The sequence below is a fragment of the Trichoderma ghanense genome (assembly GCF_004382785.1).
Source record: "Trichoderma ghanense strain CCMA-1212 chromosome Unknown scaffold_8, whole genome shotgun sequence".
NCBI classification, from domain to species: domain Eukaryota; kingdom Fungi; phylum Ascomycota; class Sordariomycetes; order Hypocreales; family Hypocreaceae; genus Trichoderma; species Trichoderma ghanense.
Genome location: NW_027395671.1, coordinates 231,236 through 249,639, shown reverse-complemented (window position 1 = coordinate 249,639; position 18,404 = coordinate 231,236). Strand labels below are relative to the sequence as shown.

The 18,404-nt window shown below is 56.3% G+C and overlaps 7 protein-coding genes across 7 annotated transcripts; 3 read left to right on the top strand and 4 right to left on the bottom strand.

Annotated features, from left to right (window-relative positions):
- Window positions 1-29: 29 nt before the first annotated feature.
- Window positions 30-3,920, bottom strand: CCMA1212_006697 (37S ribosomal protein S22; the record flags this gene model as incomplete). Its single annotated transcript, XM_073703902.1, has 4 exons — window positions 3,684-3,920; window positions 3,199-3,606; window positions 2,988-3,144; window positions 30-2,385 (listed from the first exon to the last, which is right to left on the bottom strand). The coding sequence occupies exons 1-4, from the start codon at window positions 3,889-3,891 to the stop codon at window positions 30-32; spliced, it is 3,129 nt and encodes a 1,042-aa protein (XP_073557589.1). The 5' UTR covers window positions 3,892-3,920.
- Window positions 3,921-5,459: 1,539 nt separating this feature from the next.
- CCMA1212_006695 (Uroporphyrinogen-III C-methyltransferase) lies at window positions 5,460-7,308 on the top strand (the record flags this gene model as incomplete). The annotated part of the gene is made up of 2 exons (XM_073703901.1): window positions 5,460-5,787; window positions 5,870-7,308. The coding sequence occupies 2 exons, from the start codon at window positions 5,460-5,462 to the stop codon at window positions 7,306-7,308; spliced, it is 1,767 nt and encodes a 588-aa protein (XP_073557590.1).
- An 885-nt stretch (window positions 7,309-8,193) lies between these two features.
- On the bottom strand, window positions 8,194-10,059 carry CCMA1212_006694 (Ferric/cupric reductase transmembrane component 2; the record flags this gene model as incomplete). The annotated part of the gene is made up of 1 exon (XM_073703900.1): window positions 8,194-10,059. One exon carries the CDS (start codon window positions 10,057-10,059, stop codon window positions 8,194-8,196), a length of 1,866 nt encoding a protein of 621 aa, XP_073557591.1.
- Window positions 10,060-11,377: 1,318 nt separating this feature from the next.
- On the top strand, window positions 11,378-11,776 carry CCMA1212_006693 (uncharacterized protein; the record flags this gene model as incomplete). The annotated part of the gene is made up of 1 exon (XM_073703899.1): window positions 11,378-11,776. The coding sequence occupies one exon, from the start codon at window positions 11,378-11,380 to the stop codon at window positions 11,774-11,776; it is 399 nt and encodes a 132-aa protein (XP_073557592.1).
- Window positions 11,777-14,199: 2,423 nt separating this feature from the next.
- On the top strand, window positions 14,200-14,904 carry CCMA1212_006692 (MICOS complex subunit mic19; the record flags this gene model as incomplete). The annotated part of the gene is made up of 3 exons (XM_073703898.1): window positions 14,200-14,243; window positions 14,353-14,410; window positions 14,503-14,904. 3 exons carry the CDS (start codon window positions 14,200-14,202, stop codon window positions 14,902-14,904), a joined length of 504 nt encoding a protein of 167 aa, XP_073557593.1.
- Window positions 14,905-15,134: 230 nt separating this feature from the next.
- On the bottom strand, window positions 15,135-16,139 carry CCMA1212_006691 (tRNA wybutosine-synthesizing protein 3; the record flags this gene model as incomplete). The annotated part of the gene is made up of 2 exons (XM_073703897.1): window positions 15,135-15,635; window positions 15,690-16,139. The coding sequence occupies 2 exons, from the start codon at window positions 16,137-16,139 to the stop codon at window positions 15,135-15,137; spliced, it is 951 nt and encodes a 316-aa protein (XP_073557594.1).
- A 685-nt stretch (window positions 16,140-16,824) lies between these two features.
- CCMA1212_006690 (Phosphoadenosine phosphosulfate reductase) lies at window positions 16,825-17,739 on the bottom strand (the record flags this gene model as incomplete). Its single annotated transcript, XM_073703896.1, has 1 exon — window positions 16,825-17,739. The coding sequence occupies one exon, from the start codon at window positions 17,737-17,739 to the stop codon at window positions 16,825-16,827; it is 915 nt and encodes a 304-aa protein (XP_073557595.1).
- Window positions 17,740-18,404: the final 665 nt, after the last annotated feature.

The following is an 18,404-nucleotide window of genomic DNA, read 5'->3' as shown; positions in this document are numbered from 1 at the left end:
TTATACAATATCCTCTATGCATCATCCCTTCATCGCCTCCCCTTACGCTCCTCCTCCTCCTCCTCCTCCAACCTCAGTTGCTCCTCAACCTCCCCATCCATCTCCCTCTCAATCTCCCTCTCCTCCAGGTCCTCCGCCTCCAGAATCTCCTTGATCAAATCAGTCTGCCTGTCCCGCTTACCCTTCGACCGGCGCTCCTTTCGCGCATTCTTCTCGTTGGCCGAAAGCCGCCCTCCGTCCATGGTGATTTCGACCTTGCGAGGCTTCTTGCCGCCCTCTGCTCGCTTCCCCCCATCGTCCACCCCGCTGCCGACGCGCACGCTGCGAGCGACTTTGGTCTTGGCCCCGAGAGCCCAGAGATCGCCCCAGTGGGATTTCCGGGCGTCGTGGTAGGCGAGCTTGCTGAAGCTCTTGGGGACCGTCCAGCGCTCAATCTTGCCTTCGGGCGTGCAGACGTCGAGCGTGACGTGGCCTTTGCGCTTCAGGGGAGGCAGAACCATTCTGGGCAGGGATTGCATATCCGGGCTCTCCTGAGAATGCTCATAGCCTGCGAATGCCTGCTCGGTGGCCTTCCATCCGGGACGCTGGTCTGCCTTTGAGTGCCCTCGCTGGATCGCCACGTAGCTGAACTCGACGTCGCCCTGTGTATTTGAGCTGTTGCCCAGCATCTTGGTGTAGAAGGTGGGCCGGGTGAACCGCTGGTTGAAGTAACAGTAATCCTTTCGGCCCTTGCTCTTCCCGACCTCTTTGTACATGGGACACGTCCCGTGGTTGGTGCATGGCGCAATGATGTGGCCGGCTTCCCGCTCTCTATGGAATGCTGGATTCAGTTCTTCCGCCGGGATGCCGGGCTCGCCGTTCTGAGGCAGGAGGAACTGCTTGAGCAACGTGTCTCTGACATGGGCGACAGCTTCGAAGCCTCGGGGGTGGGCCTTCTCAATCACGATGAGCACACCGCCGTCTTTGTTGAGAAGAGTCCACAGGTTGTTGAGGATGGCCTGGCGGTAGTGATCCTGCTTCTCCTTGAGGAAGAGATGAGAAGCGATGATGAGATCGTAGCTTTTCCGCGGCTGCGGTTTGTCACCAGCGTCAAGATGCTCGCCCTGCGTCGTCTCTCCAGAGTGCTCGTAATCAGGCAACCGAGGCAGGAACGTCGTGTTATGGAGGAAGCTCTTCAAACGGTGCCGCAGACGATCCGAGCCGGTGATGACTGTTTTCCTTCCGGGAGGTTGTGAGCCCTTGACCTCGCCCTTTTCCCGTAGCAGATCCCACTCCGCGTTGAGTATCTGCTCCCAGGCAACAAGGCCAGCTCCGCCAGCTCCGGCATCCAGGACACTCAAGCCTGCATTTTCGCTCCTTTTGAGCCGCTCTTGGATCCAGTTGCTGCCCAGCCGCCTCCGCACTTCTCGCAAAACCGACGTGACGGAAGCATAAGCAGGAGGGAGGAAGCTGGCGAGGAACGCATCAGCCTCAATCTCCGTCATGTGCCGCTGATCAGGGGGGAGGCCAACGCCGCCCATCTGCCCGTTCTTCTTCCCTTCAGGGGTCGACGGTGAAGTCGGTAGTCCTGGTCCGCCAAATGCGGCTTCGGCAGCGGCCTTGACGTGAGACAGGTGAGTTCGATCCAAGAGGTCCCGAATGGGTGTGACGAGTGAGCTTTGAGGTAGCGAAATCTCGACCGGGCTTCCGTGGAACCTGCCCTGCAGAGTGTAAGGATGGAATCGTCGCGCCTCGCCTGAAAGTACCTGCATCTCTGCCCCAGGCGAAGACAGGTCTTGCTCATCAAAGAGGATGTCCTCTTCTTCCATCTCATAAGCCTCCTGCTCTGCTTCGGCTTCCGCCCTCGCTGCTGCAATCTCATCCTCCATTTGCTTCTTCTGCGAGGCCTTGAAGTCCTGCATCAGCCTCTGCAGCGCCTCATGCTCCCTTGGATTTCTGGCGACGGCATCGATGTAAGATAGTGGCTCCTCAACTGCTTCTACCGCAGAATCAGAAGCCGACAGCTGTTCCGAGGCCGAAGGCTCCTCTACCTCACCACTCGCGAAAGGTAACCTATAGATGACTTCCTCGAATCCTCCGCCTTCCAACTCCCTCAGCAGTGTCCCTTCGTCGCTTAGCCGTGTCACTTGGCCTTCCATGTCCGCATGCGTCGGAATGCCGACATCCTCTGGCGCCGTCTCTCGGAGCGGTGGTCCATAGAGCCGTTCGTACAGCGCATACTCCTCCACGTTGAGATACCCCTTTGGAAGGGTGTCACGAAAGCGCTGCTTTGCTTCACGGACCACCTTTTCAATATCCTCTGCGGACTGGCTTCCCGGAATATCTGATGGCTCTTGAAGAGCAGCTTTGGAGGTGGAAATGCACCGTCTGTTTAGTTGATACGAGCTGCGCTGAATCTGTATGCGTGGGGCAGTCGATCTTGTCAGTGATGCCGGTGAGAATGAGGCATGTCTGGACTGCCTCGACGCCGTGAAGAGATAGGCATAGCTGCACTTGGGGCAAGCATTCTTGATCCCATTCAACGACAGCATCTTCAATTTTGGCACAGAAATCTTCAAGGGGAGAAAATGCTGTTCGTCTTCATGAATAATGGCAGTTCTCAACTTTTTCAGACTTTCGCAGTCACGTGTTTGCCACGATTGGCGATAAGCCTGCATGTGAGAGTCAACCAGCGCTAACAGACGCACTACAGAGACGAGCTCCATTGGACCAGTTTAACACGATGGAGCTGTGCATGCGAACTCGTCTCTTTTTTCTTTTTCTTCTTTCTTTTATTTCCTTTTCCCGTCTTGTCCTTTTATAAGAAATACGGGGTAGTACTAATTTTCACATCATAAGGCAACAGCCTTGTAGGTATCACCGTTGCGTGCCAGCTTAGCTGACGCAGTTGTAGAAACGCTCAAACGCACAGAAACAAGAAAAGGCTTGTCCATCCCCTATCCACCACTCATTCGCCTCCATCGCATCGTCAAAATCATGAAAATCACAAATCAGCTAGCGTCTTAAAGGCCGACCTCTGTTGTTGCGGCCGAGCACTGCCTGCTGGCGCCGGTCCTCCAGCCGCCGCCGGCTTCCCTCGCGGTGGCTGCTGTCTCTTCGGGTTGAACATGGACTGCTCCGCGCCCTTGTACGCATCAATCTGGCCTGCCAGTCAGCAATCTTGCTCCCTCCCTCCGTCCTACGCTCCCTGTTTGTTACGTGCCGAAAATAAGGACGTGAGATAGAGTCCGACGAGCATCATGACGACGTTGAGCAGCACGGTCACGCTCCAGTGACGCTGGCCGGGAACGGGGCCATCGCCGCCCAGCGTCCTGCCGGGGGTCTTGAAGACGTCTTCGGCCTTGCCGCCGTCGCTGAGCGAGACGGCCTTTGTGACGGCCTCGGTTAAGGCGGACGGGTTGGCGCCGCGGATGGTCTGGACGGTCGAGCCGTTGTGGAAGATGACGAAGGTGGGCATTGCCGTGACGCCGTTCGTGCGGGCAATGTTGGCTTGGTTGTCGACGTTGACCTTTGCGAAGGCGACCTTGTTCGGGCGCGAGTGCTCCTTGGCGAGGCGCTCGAAGTGAGGCGCAATCATCTTGCAGGGACCGCACCAATCGGCGTAGACTGTGACGAGTTCTCGTTAGCAGTGATGCATCTATTGAGTTTGTCGCAACATGGCTCGATCCCGCGAGATGCCATACAATCTGCGACCACGACGGAATTCTTCGAGAGCAGCGACTGCCACTCGCCGTCGGACTGGACATGGATGGGGCCGCTCATGGTGACGATGCGCTCGTAGATGCAGGCAAGGTTGTGCGTAATGCTGTGGCTGAGGATTCGTTGCTGCTGTTGATGGATGAAGGCGTCAAGTTTGAGCGTGGCCAGCTTGCGCATCTGCCTCTGGATCATTTGCTGAGTAATGCGGGAGGTGTCAACAGCTGCAGCTTTATGGCGTAATGCAAGGGCAAAGACAATGAATGACTACCGCATTGGGCATAGCCTCTGTTGCCTCGTGGCAGGCAGTTGGAAGAAGATTCCAATCAGACACGGCAAGATCAAACTCAAGTGCACTCGTACTAATAACGGCACGATGGGAGATGTGTTTGTTGCACTTTTTCTATAAGAAGCATCGGCTGCTGCAGATTCGTCTTCATCTGGAGACAAAGGCGCCTGTCTCATCAGAGCTTCGCCATCTACCGGCAACGGTGTAATGCTATTGGTTCATTGTCCACCTGCACAGAAGGTCAACCGATCCGTTCTGGTCCAGTTTGTCACCACATGGCAGCAACAAAAGCAAACAAAACCATCTCTCCCACTCTTCTGTGCTTCATGTTCTCTCCGTGAATTCTATCCATCCATCTTCAAAGACTGCATCAGAGCGCAAAAAAGCAAAAAGAAAGACTGACGGGTGTGGGATTCGAACCCACGCCTCTTGCGAGATGCGAAATCCTTTTGAGGGATCAAGATATTCTCTTGAGTCGCACGTGTTAGACCACTCCACCAACCCGCCTTAGCGTCTTGGATGAAAATTGGGAAGAAACTTTAGTATAACAAGCTTTGCTCTCTTAGTCCACGATAAGATTTCGCAGGCAATTGAACCCATCTTCTCAGGTACTTTGAACAGTAGCAGTGAGAAAGACGTGTATAGTATTTGTCAGGATGCTGGATACCTAGATACCTACCCATCTACGGCTAGGTCAGCAAATCACACGCAATTTGAGCAAGATAGGCTGCGTATAATCCGCGACAGCTTGAAGTTCCCTCGGAGATGTCCATGTTGGATATCAAAGCTCACCAATGCATCAACCCGATAAGCAGCACTGCCAAACAAGACCTCGGAGATGCCATCGATGGTAGACGCTGCAGTCAAGTATCAATGTCTATCTGATAAGCATCATTTCAGAACGACTGCCTCGGAGATGCTTCCATCTCACCTCGTCCTGTAGACAGTCACAAAGAGAAACCAGCTGCAAATCGTTCTTGGCTTATCTTTCCGATAGCGGCCCCACATGGGGAAAATGGCGTCAACTTGGTGGCAGATTGATCATTTCTCCAGCTCAAAAGTAATCACACAACAAGCCATTGGAGAAGCGCGCAATCTTGCTATGGAAAATGGAGATTATGGAGCTGTTTCTGATGCCATCATTGGTTCCTGAGGAAGCAAAGAAAAGAAAAGGGCTCGTCGGGTGTTCGGCGTTGGGGCGTCGGGCTGTCGGGAGAGACCCTGACTGGCGAGATTCAAGTCGAGGTGGATGGATTGCTATTTATTGAGACAGGGCTGGAATCAAAACGTCTTGTACACAAGCGCTGTTTCTTTTCGATAACCCATTCATTGTCGTGAAAATATCATTCAGTATACCATGAACTGAAAGTCAAGAAGAAGAAGAAGAGACAACCTCAATCTCAGCCCTTTAGAGTATCTTCACCCCAGCATCCGGATCTCGGGCCTCCCGACATCCCGCCAATATCCTCCCCAAATGGCTGCGTCCTCACTCGACGCCAGCACCGGCAACTCGATGCTGGCAGGCCTCAACTGCACAGACAACGTCCACCTCGTCATCGGCACAAACCCTCTGGCCGCAGCTCGATGCGCACAGTCTCTCGCAGCCGGGGCGCACCCCGTTGTCGTTGCGCCGGAGACGGCAGAGCTGCACTATGGCCTGCAGCGCAGGATCGACGACGGCAGCGTCAAGTGGGTGCGCGAGGCGTTTGCGGACGAGCATCTGTTCCGGCTGGGCAGAGAAGAGGTCGGAGGCGTTGTTGATGCCGTGTTTGTGACGGCGGGGGCGTCACGAGAAGAGCTGGGTGAGTAACTACATCTCTATATACTTTGCCTACATCTCAGCTCTCGATATCATGATATTCCGTATACTGACAACCCAATCAGGCCCGCACATCTCCTCCCTCTGCAAGCGCAACCGCATCCCCGTCAACGTCGTCGACGCCCCCCATCTCTGCACCTTCTCCCTCCTCTCCGTCCACTCCGACGGCCCCCTCCAGATCGGCGTCACCACAAACGGCCGCGGCTGCAAGCTGGCCTCCCGCATCCGCCGCGAGATCGCCTCGTCCCTACCGCCAAACCTGGGCGCGGCCTGCCAGCGCTTCGGCGAAGCAAGGCGTCGCATCCAGCAGCACGACGAGAAAGCCGGTCTTTCTGAGCCGACACTGGGCGACCTCGACGACTCCGTCGACCAGAGCGCCCTCTTCAACAAGCTCGTCACGGAGGAGGACGTCCGCAACAGGAGGATGCGCTGGCTCAGCCAAGTCTGCGAGTACTGGCCCCTCAAGAAGCTCGCGTCCGTGGCCGACCACGACGTCGACCGCCTGCTAGAAGCCTACGCCGGCACCGCCGCCGCAGAAAAGGCCCGAGACGGCCGCGACTTCGACTCCAGTCCCGGCGGCCGTCCCAAGGGCAGAATCATCCTCGCCGGCAGCGGCCCGGGACACCCCGACCTCCTCACGCGCGCAACCTACAACGCCATCCAGACGGCCGACCTCATCCTCGCGGACAAGCTCGTGCCCTCGGGCGTGCTGGACCTCATCCCGCGCCGCACGCCCGTCGAAATCGCCCGCAAGTTCCCCGGCAACGCCGACCAGGCCCAGGACGAGCTGCTGGCCGCCGCGCTCGCCGCCGCCTCCGCCGGCAAGACGGTGCTCCGCCTCAAGCAGGGCGACCCCTTCATCTACGGCCGCGGCGGCGAGGAGCTCGCGCACTTCCGCCAGCACGGCTTCGACGCCCCCGGCGCCGTCACCGTCCTCCCCGGCGTCACCAGCGCGCTGAGCGCACCGCTGTTTGCCGCCATTCCGGCGACGCAGCGCGACGTGGCCGACCAGGTGCTCATCTGCACCGGCACGGGCAAGAGGGGCAAGGCTCCCTCGCCGCCTGAATACGTGCCCTCGCGGACAGTCGTCTTCCTCATGGCGCTGCACCGCATCGTCGGGCTCGTCCGCGAACTCACCACTCCCATCGAGGACGACGAAACCGAGTCCCCAGATCCTAACAACACCACGGCGTCACAATTACAAACAAAGACACCCTCATCAAGAGCCCTCTGGCCACTCTCCACCCCCTGCGCCGTCATCGAGCGCGCCAGCTGCCCCGACCAGCGCGTCATCCGCACCACCCTCGCCCACGTCGCCGAGGCCATCGAGGCAGAGGGCAGCCGGCCCCCGGGACTCCTCGTCGTGGGCCGCTCGTGCGAGTTTCTGCACCCCAGGGAAAAGGGCAGGGCGTGGGCCGTCGAGGAAGGGTTCAGGGGGCTGGACGAGCTTGGGGGAGGGGGAGGGATGATGGCTGCGGTCCAGGGGCTGGCGCTTGGTGCGTAAGCGTATGTCGTATGTTTTAGGTTTCTGCGCCCCCCCCCTTTGGATGTATTGGATGGAGAGGGAGCAAAGGGTTGGGATAAGCAAAGGGTGTCTGGCGCTTCTCATTTCTGTTGTTTTATGATATCTCTTCTGTATCTATCTATTGGTGTATGGAGGATACATCTGTATACACATATTGTAAGGGATGGATAGGAAAAGCATAGACAGCAAAGCTTTTGAATATCAACACTATTTCAAATCACGCTCATCGTACGATAAGTATACAAACAAATGAAATTCCCAGAACCTACCATCTACTCATCTACAACCAATGTACCAAGGTAGTATTACAATTACACAAATCATAGGTGGAGTCTCACGACACACAACATGCATCCCACATCATGAACAAAAGAGACAACTCACACAGAGGAAACACACACAAGAAGCACTCACACAAGTGAACTGAGTAGTAGAAGACGAAAGAAATGAGCCAGTCCAATTGTTTTCCCCAGATGCTATGCTATGTCTCTCGAGACGGGAGAGAACGAGAAAATGAAAGTGAAAAGGAGAAAGAACACAACCAATTTGCGCCGATTTCATCTTTATAAAAAAAGATGTGAAGAAAAAGAAGGCATCGAGGAGTATGCAGTTTCTATACAACGTCCGGGTACATACCCTCTTCCGTAGATGTTAGGTATAGCCTCCACGTCTGCAGAGTCCGGTCTCTTAAAATATGTACAGGTCGAATGGTAGACGGGAAAAAACGTCAGGAAAGATTGCTTCGCCGGCTAGCGCCTCGGATCCCCTCCCATCTAGGTACCTTAGTATAGTATAAAAACAACTCTTCAAAGCATCGTTTCATAATACCCAGATAAAAAGATAGTAGATTGCGATATATGCACATCACCACGTGAAGCTCTCCTCGATGAAGTCGACAACCGTGTGGCCCTGCACCGCTCGCACGGCGCCTCGCACGTCGTCTGCCAGGGCACCGGGCCCGCAGACGCTGACCACCATGGCCCCGACCTGCTCCTGGACTTCCTTGGCCAGCAGCAGCGGCACGTTCGGCCGTCCAGGGAACATCTTGACCGTTGAGCTGGAGCTCGCAATGTCGCGCGGGTTCTGCGGTCGTGTGACAAAAACCTGGATGCGGAGGATGTCTTTGCGGTTTGTGATGCGCAAGATCTGGTCCATGAATGGGCGCACCCACTCGAGGGATTCATACTCCCGGATGATCCAGACAAGCGTCACTCGCCGCGTCGCCACGGTGCCTTCATTGTATCCGTTGAGCAGATGTCGAATGTACGAGATCTGGTGTGTGATGCCTGTCGATCCGGCAAACAGCACGGCGTGGCCGTACGAGTCGAGGCTGTGGTGGCCAGCATACGGGCCCTCGAGCGCCGCCTTCATGCGGATGCCCTGTTCCGAGCCCTTGACCGTGTTGAAGAGCTTCCTCGTCATGCCCGTCTGCGCGCCGATGAGGAACGACACCAGTGTGTAGGCATTGCTGCGGTCCATGGCGGTGAGGTGGTCCTTCTCGGACGTGGGTAGGGAGTGCTGGACCTCGTGCTCGACCCAGGCAATGGAAAACGGGTGGCTCTCCCACACGTTGACGTTCCAGAAGCGGAGGTAGGCGTGGGTGCCCGGCTTGATGTCGATGTATCGCGGCAGGCGGAAGGTGACTCGGGTGACGTCGCCGGGCATGGGCTCGCACAGAGCGTCGGCAAAGCCCTTGTCGGACCAGTTGACCCACGCAAGGCGGACGATTCGGGCCAGGCGGTCGGCAATCCACAGCGACAGGATGGCAATGACCCACGACAGCTGCGGCAGGCCCCCGGGGATGCTAGCCGTCACGCAGTGGACCCAGGTGCAGGCGAAGGCCACGGCCGCCAGCAGAATGTGCAGGTTGAGGAAGGTCTCGTAAAAAGCGTGGCGGAGGGGCGAGACGGCCAGGAAGAAGATGAGCGTCAGGCTGAGCGTGCCCAGGCTTCCGATGCCGAGAAAGGGGCTGTGAAGCAGCGACTTCCAGACGCCCGCCCAGCCGCTGTTGGCAACGCTCGGAATGGCCCAGGCGATGGTGTGGATGATGACCTCGATGGCGACGATGCGGCCCATCCACCGGTGCAGCAGGTTGTACGTGTCGAAGCTGATTTGCAGCATGCCAATCAGGGGGTTGTTGCGTCCGGCCATGATGATCAGGGGGACCATGTTGACGAGGGCCAGCGTGCCGGAGCGGCCTCGCAGCTCGGCGCAGAAGGAGTAGTAGTTGGCCTGCGTCCAGTCGAGGATGAACATGTACGCTGCGTTGCTAGCGAGGTACAGGAACAGCAGGGTGGCGTGCAGCCTCGAGGGCAGCGTGCCGACGTTGACGGCGGACGAGAAGCGGAACTCGCGGTTGTGGCGCTTCCCGAACAGCGGCGCGTAGATGAGATGCTTCTTCACGCCCGGCATCCAGCTCCATTGCGAGTGCTTCCAGTAGCCCTGCTTGTCCCGCGGCACCGACATGGCCGACACCTGGCGAAGCTTCGCCCATAGCAGCTCTGCGATTCTGATGAGTAAGACAATGACGGCCACGGCGCCCAGACTGGTCCAGAGGATGTCCCTGAACAAGTCGTTCTGTGTTTGGTTGACACCATTTAGCGAGGAGGTATAGGGTGCAATGGTTGGATTGGAGGGTACCTCTGAGCTATCCGACGACCTGACCTGCAGCACCCGTGAGGGAACGAAGGACTCGATGCCACCAGCGAACCGGCGCGGATGGACGTCCATTCTGCCTTGGTCTTTTTTCTTCTTGGGGATCTTGGGAGGAGGGAGGGTTTCGTCGTCGGGAGAGGCAGGGTAAAAGAGGGTAGGATGCACTTTGGAGGGAGGGACGTGAACAAGCCGTAAGTGTAAAGAGTGAAATAGGCTGTCAACCAAAAAGGTGCTTGTTCGCGAACAGAAGAACGAGAGTGTCGACCGTGTTCCAACGAGCGCCAGTCAATAGCGGGATGGAGTCACGGCCGGGAGAATGGGCAAGGAAAGAAAGAGAACCAATTCGCTGTGTCACGCCTCGTTGTTGAATGGCATCCTGTGCGTGCAACAACGGAGGTCGGAAAGAAGGAGAGTCGAGGGTGAGGTGAAGAAAACTGGTTCGCTCCGAGCAGGCGAAGAGAGTGTAAAGAGCCGTGCAGGGGTTTCGACTCGAGTGACTCCCGTTACCGCGTGCAGGCAGCCTCTGTCACCCACGCAGAGCGGCGAATAGAAATGGCCTCCAGAAGAGGACCAGTCGGCTTCGGGCCAATAAATCGCTCCAACAACTAACTTTGTTTCCCTGTGGGATTCGGGCGTTTCGTCTTTGGAGGGTTGCTGACACGGTATTCGGTGGACCCGTGGAGAGGGAAACAATAGCTAGTGGGAGGGATGGAGTCGTTGGGCAAGGACCGGCAAGTCGAAAAGAGTGCACAATAATCACAGTGACAGCTCCAGGAGGCGACGGGAAGCGGGTGTTGATTTTTTTTTTTTTTTTTTGTCTGCGTGCGTGCGTGCGTGTGTGTGTTGTGTTTCCTTGGGCTTGTTGTTTATCTATGCCGTGTCGTTTCAAGTTTCAGCTTGACGATCGATCGCTGGTATTCGCGAGGCGGTTATTTGGGCGAATCGTGGCGGCAAAAAGTGGTTGAAACGCAGAGTCGCAATGGTCAAGCCGATCCTGCGCAAAAAGAGGGGGCCTGGCAAGGAAACGAAACAAATAGTAGGCCGCAGGCAGGCTCTCTTTGAGTTTGTTTCGAGGTGATGGTGAGTGAGTGACGGAGTTGGATATCGATTCAAGGTTCTGACGAATGACGGAACGAGGAGACGGCGGCGTCTATTGTCGCAAGGTGTGGTCAGGCAAGGTGAAGATCTCCAGCCGCTTTGAGAAATGAGTGAATGCGAAGGAGTGAGTTGAAGTATCAAGTTTTTTAAGATTTTCTTTTCTTTTTGCGCAGTCGGGCAGAAACAATGACGAACGAGCGGCCAGCCCCGGTGAAACGCAGACGGGCTGAAGGAAAGGGCAGAACAAGCCAACCAAGCTGGAGAGGAAAAGAGACAGCCAGGCAAAGGGACGGCGATGGAAACGAGAGGGCGAGCGAGGGGCGCAGGGAGAGGAAAAGATGGTTCGCCGTCGGCAGCCCACATTCCCCCTGATGGCGGCGATGGCATGTTGAGGTGGCGATCACTGGCTGCCGGGCGCTGGAAGCTGCGAGCAGCCAAGCGGCTAGCCCTCAAGCCCCTGCCGCGGGCCCCCAGCATAGAGCCCATGCAGCGCATTCAACGCCCTGCACCGCCCAAGACAGGGCCCTGTCTGCTCCCTCCAGGCTCTCTGCTCCCTCTGTGGTGCCCTCGAGAGACCGCTACGGAGGCCTTATGGGGCCCTATGGAGCCTCTGAAGGGCCCCCCTGTGGCTGGCCGCTACGGCCTTGGCGCGCCAACTCCGCTCGGCTGGCTGGCAGTGGCACGCGGCCACTAAAAACGCCCCGACTTTGTTTCTAGCCAGGTCCAGTCTGATGTGCTGCACGAACGCCAGACGCAGGTACCGAATGGCTGCAGGTGCGAAGGAAGCGCGAGATGCCATTGGTTTGCCAACTCGTTTGAGCCTAGGAGAGAGTTCACGATAGACTCAAACTCAACGCGCACATGCAGCTGAGGAAGACAGGTAGCAGCAGTGATGGTCGACAATATCAGCTCTCAATGGTATTATGGTTGACTCTATTTTGGTTTGCGCTTAATGCTGACGAGATTGTCTCGAGATAACTTTACTGAGTGATGCGCAGAGGCTGGATCAGAGACATGAATCATCAGCAGCAAAACGGCTCCATCAGCCTCGATTCGGATCGACACAGTCTACACGCTTCCCCAGACGCCAAATTGCATGCGCCCGTGACTCGACATTGCTCAAATACCTGCCTCGATCCAACGGCATTCACAGCCGCTCTCGAGTACGAGTCTCGGATCCGAGTGCATTCACGCAGCAGACGCCCAGCCAGAAACCTCATCGTCGTCATCTTCAGCACCTCGTGCAGATTCTCGGCCTCGCCCAGCCGCGTCGTCGAGTCCTTCTAGGCGCCCTCCCACTTCTCGCCCTCCAATAGGCTACCCCTCACGCTCTCGACTCGGCGCGGGAGCGCTATGCAGGGATGGCCAGACGCAAAGAAGCCCAAAAAGCGCCGGCTCCAAACACAATAGGGAAAGCCACCCAAGCCACTATCTGCAAAATCCGGTCCGGACGCCGTGGTTGGCTGCGACTGCTGCACTTCAGATGCTGGGGTCCTTGACGTCGACGTGCGCTGTTTGGCTGTTGGCTGGCCCTCTCGGTTCTGAAACCAGCCACGCATGCGGGCCCTGCATGCCATCCCGAGGCCTGTCGGCCCTAGTTCAGGGGTGGTGAGAGGGAGGCACAGGAAGCTTTTTCGCTTTTTGACTCTTGCTTCCCTCGCAGAGGACAGAGAAACACGAGCGGCGAGGCAAGAATCGTGACGCTGTCGACTGACTGGTTCTGCGTTCCGGCCGGCTGCGACACCGCGGCGAGGTCAGCAGCCATTCAGAGACTCAACCCTGGGCGCACGTCGGATCTCCGGAAGCCACTGAGGCAGACCAGGACAGACGTTGTTTCATTCACGGCGTGCAGCTCAAGATTCCCACGCCCAATTGCCATGTCTTCGCCGTAATCTCCTCCCACCACAGACATGTCACAATGGCAAGCACCGCATCGCACCACCAGACGCGCACATGGCATGATGTACGAGGTCATGGGAAGATATTTCTGCCCGAATTCACTTCCAACTCGCCCCTTGCTAATATTCGACCTGAACCTGAGAGATACCTAGAGAGGGCAATTATCATGTCCAGGCTCCGCACGCACTGCTGCTGGGGATGGGATATTAACTGATATATTGCCAGAGATTACCATTGAGATTGCGCACGAGCAACATCTCTCCACCCGGCCAACGCGAATGTCACCGCTGGCCCCGGAATATTTGCACAATAGAGGAATAGCATGAGGGTTCACGGGCGACAAAAACGTGGACGGAACCCAGCGGCAGGAATGCTTCAGTGGGAGAAGGACCTTTTCCAGCCCATCGGGAACCGTTGCATTTAGCATGTCACAGGAAGATGAAGTCAAGGCCACTCATCTAATCTACTCGTGCCGGGGGGTGACACTGGCTCAATCGTGCCCCACGAGGCTTCGGTGAGATGCCCAATGGGGCGTTGACTGCCGCCGTCGGCATCTTGGCTTTGATGTCGTGATGTGTGAGAAAGATTCTTCGAATTCCGTGGCACGACACGACAATTGAAGGTTGTGCCGTGATGCGTGGGATGCTGAAGATTTTGTCTGTCTGTATTTTGGAGGGGGGGGAGAGGGGGCNGGGGGGGGGGCAAAAGGATATGCAGGGCAGCAGCCTCGGCAATCTGAACGTTTATGCTCCGCCGCTGAAATGAGAGAGAGACAGGCTCTTTGAAACAATTGCAGAGATTGCTGCTGGAAAGATCAATCGGTAGAAACAAGATACTTTACAGAACCATTCTGTCGCGCTCTCCTTTTCCCTGATGAGAGGCGATGCCTTGTGAAGCCCGATTCTGTGCCTTTCCGTTGTCGGTTTAGAGCATCGTCATCCATCAATCAGATGAAAGTGAATCGGCAAGCTTGGTAAGCAACCAGAGTCATGTGACCGATAATTGTGTTCTCATTTTGGCGCAATGAAACAAGCGGGAACCGCACCAGCCACAACCATATGCGCCACCAGCCACACTCGCTCCTCAGGCAGAAACCTCCGGGTCCGGCAAGCTCCAGTGACGCCAGCCGAATATGCCCGGAATTTTGCAGCAAGACGTGCTTATCACGAGCTCAACTCCATCCCAGCCATCCTGCCGCATCGCCATTGAGCCGTCGCCATGGGTGCCCAAGAGTCCAAGCCCCAAGGCCACACATGGAAGATGTACGTCATACCCGTCCAATTGAACATGCCAAGAAAAGCATTTCGTTTCTCCCAGCAAAACGTCGGAATGCGCCCAGCTAACGAGGCAAAATTCTGATGCGCAAAACAGCTCAGGGCCGCCAAGCGTTTCCCTACCGGTCCTGGAGACGCTCCAAACTAGCCCCGAGGTACGCTTTCCTCGATGAATATCCCCTGTTCGATTCGATTCGATTTCTGTCTATCCACGGTTGTGGGTGAAATCGTGCAAAAACTGACGCAGCCGGTTTTTTTTTTTCTCCAGACGGATGCTTCCCGCGCCAAGCTCGTCGAGCAACACATCCAAGCCCGCGTCGCCGAGGAGCTCAAGAGGCTAGAGAAGCAAGAGTCAGACGCCCTCAAATTCGCACACGAGAAGATCGCCGAGGCCGCCTCCTCCGTTGCCGAGGACAAGGGCCCCAGTCGGTACACCGTCGGCAAGGAGATTGAGGAGCTGCGCAAGAAGCTCGAGCAGCGCAAGAAGGTGCGGGAGCTGCCCGAGAGCGTCGACGCGGCGCGGAACAGTGTCATTCGGTGCTTGAGGGAGAACGACAGGAAACCGCTGGTGTGCTATGACGAGGTGGAGGCGTTCAAGGCGGAGGTGAAGAAGATGGAGAGGGAGTGGATTAACAGGATCACGGCATAGAGCTGTTTCTTCTTGATAAAGGGGATGGTGGAAAAAAGAGCAAAGAGAAACGCAGAGGAAAAGAGAGATCGTCGGGTATAGACTTCTGGTGACAGCCGGTGACCTGAACACTGGCCGAATATCAAGCGAGCGAGCTGGGGATGGATGTGTGCCTGTACACTATGGCAAAAGATGGCAGCGGTAAAAGCTGCAATGTATGACCAGGGGTAAAATAAAGAGCGATTGTTACGCTAAAAGGGAGAATCTATTGGCAGTTCAACGTCTATATCCTGTGCCGGCGATGCACTCTTCTGAGCCTGAAGCGCAGCCTTTCTCCTCAGTCCTTCCGCACGCAGCCTCTCTCGTCGAGCAGCCGCGTCTTCCCATTCCTTGCCCTCGGGGTTCAATTTCTTTGGGACACTCGACGCTTGCGGCTCCAGCACGGCCTCCTTGAATGCGGACCGGAACCTTTCGATGCGTTTTGTGTTTTCCACGAAGCGCTCATTGGATATCTGGAGGAGCAGCTTAAAGTACCCGGCAGGGACGATTTGTCGACGCTGTCCGTCCAGGTCCTGGTAGCCCACGAGGGACTCGAGACTGAGGCCCATTGAGCGGATGGCTACCATGGGCGTAGTCTGCTCGCTGGAGAGAGAAGTGATGTTGATGGCGCCGGACTCGCGGAAGCCGGCTTGTAAGGCGCACCGGAGAAGAAGCTGGGCGTGACCAAGCGATGCAGTCAGGACATGAAGAATCTTTCCCAGTCAGTAACGCTCATCTTTCGGTGTATAGGACAGTGGCATGCTCACCATGGGCTCAAACTTGAAGTGTATGAGCCTCCTCTCACCAAGCCCATCATCCGGGATCTCAGTCTCATCCACATCAGAGAATCCCAGGCTCTTCATCCAATCCAGATACGCCTCACTCCCATCTTGAAAAGCGTCATGAGATACGTACAGCCATGTCCCTCCCGCCCCCTTTCCGCCTACTCTCGCAACCTGCTCACTCTCCCCGTTCTCTCCTTCTGCCGCCCTCGTTTTCCTGCCTTCAAGGAAAACGCTCGCACGGCCGGCGCAGCTGCTCGTCGTTACAAAGCCCTCCGCGGTGTTGATTTCGCCAATGAGGTATCGGATGCCTTCGTCCACGGAGCCTTTGGGTGAGAGGTCGGAGTACTCGGTGTCTGGGACGGCGAGCTGTTGGAGAATTTTGGACTTTTTCTCATTGAACAGAGAGGACGGTAGTCGGGGTAGAGATTGCATGGTGAGCACCAATGGAAAATCCTGAGGTATAAATACTGTGAGACAATATGTATTATATGCGATACCTGCTTCAATCAAAGGCCAAATCAAGCCAACTCATGTAATTGAACGCAGCATTTGATATCCGATGAATGTTACCCTGGAAATTGAAAAATGAGGCGATAGGGTACTATCAGCATCTGGTGGCTTGTGCTACGGTTTACTGTCAGATGCTTAGCAACGGGGGTGGCGCGGGGCACAAGTGGCTCAACGGGCCTTAACCCAGGAAGCAACAGAAGACGATCCTTGACTTCATGATGCTTTCTTTGCACTTCACCATCCTAACGAACGCAGACGAAGAGAGATTGTCAAATAATTATTCTTTCATTTATTCGCTGTCGCTATCTACTGCCATGGGCATGCGATACCACCTTTTCGCTGCACAACTGCTCGGTCCATCGACCATCCGAGATGCGAACGGTCAAGTCGGAAAAGAGAAGAAATACGAAATCAAGCCAAACGCCGCCCATGATGTGTATCTATGGGTTCAGAATCCCCATCCAAATGCTGGTCCATCGATGCAACTCCTCAAAGACTCCAAATCGCCAATGCCACCAAACGTCATCATGTCATAACGGAAAATCAAAGGTCTCTGGGCCCGTGGGCTGAGAGAGCGCGCCTCAGTGAGATGAGCCAACACCTGCGCTCATGAGACAGGCGCAGTCTGCTCCTTCTTGGCGATGAACTCAGAGTACTTGGACTTCCTGTTGTGGATGCCGCACTCTGTCTTGCCCTGGCCCTTCCATCGGCCGGCACGCTCATCCTCGCCCTCGCCAACCGGGACGGTCGAGTGCCAGTCGCCGACCGACTTGTAGCCTTTGTCGAGCAGGGCGTTGTAGGGGACGTTGTTCTCCTTGATGTACTCCTTGACCTGGGCAAAGGTCCATGCGGCCATGGGGTTGATCTTGACGATGCCCCTCTCCTCGTCGAGCTCGATGATGGGGATGGAGCCGCGGGCAGCGCCCTGGGACCGCCGACGGCCGTTGAGCACAGCGGCCACCTTGAGCTCGTCGTACGCTCGCTGCAGTGGCTCGACCTTGACGATCCAGTCGTACATGTCGCCGGCGGTTTCATAAAACTTTTCGCCGTACGTCTCCTCGAGCTGCTGGGCAGTCTCCATGCCGTCGGGCTTGTAGATGTGGATGGGCACGTTGGGATATCTCTCCCTGACGCGGTCGACGAGCTCATACGTCTCCTTGAAGTGGTACAGGGTGTCGAGGAAGATGAGGTCGACGGTGCGGGACTCTGGGTTCTCCTTCTGGATCTTGGACAGCATGTCCATGGTGGCGAGCCCCGTCAGGCCAAACGCCGTTGATTGGTACAGGTTGGGGAACATGATCTTGCAGAACCGGAGGATGTCCATGGGGTGCATCGACTCCATCTGCTCGTTGAGGTACTCGATGTGTGACTTGCTGAGGGAAATAACGGGCTTCTCTGTGCGTGGTGACGGAGAGTAGTCGGACTGGCCAGAGGCATAGCCGGACTCGATGTCGTTGGAGTCGACCTTGTCGTGGGCATACGATGACGACTGGGTCGCCGACTGCTCCATGATGATGGACATGATGACGGGAGAGGATGAGAGGCTTGAGGTTCCCGGGTTTGGCAACAAAGTTACTTGAGTTGGGCTGAGAATCGCCTGTTGAAGTGATTCAGAGGATACAGGAGGCTCTTTATCTTCGGACTGGATTCTTCGAGCTCAGAAAAGCGTCACTGAATCAAGGAGCAGCTGGAGGAACGCCCAAAGATCTATGGCAGGCAAAGAGAAGAAAGCTGGACTTGCATCAACTACGAGAGTCTCGGGGGAGGCAGGCAGCCAGTATATGGAGGGCCATCTGGGGGATATATTTGCCCTGATTCCCGCCCGCCCTGACTAATTCTCCTGCCTGAAAAAAATTGCCCCAATGATTGCAATCAGGCCCCCCGTCCAATTTGCCATTCAGGCCTCGGAACATCGCTCACAGCGAGCAGCAGAGCGAGCCAAAACGCATTAAGCACGAGCCTGGAAGCTTTTGGGCGTCTGGAGTTGCGTCTAGGAGCGATCACGACATCGACGCCAATGCTTCCGCGATGTCGGGCTGGCGGCTGTGATTGGCTGATCGCGGGACCCCCGAGGCTGGACGATGGTATCATCGACTTTTCTTCACGCACGACGAATCAGCAGCGGCTCGAGTATCCTGTACCTGGACGGGGTCCAGTTTCGAAAGACTGGGGCAGCGAAGGGTTTTC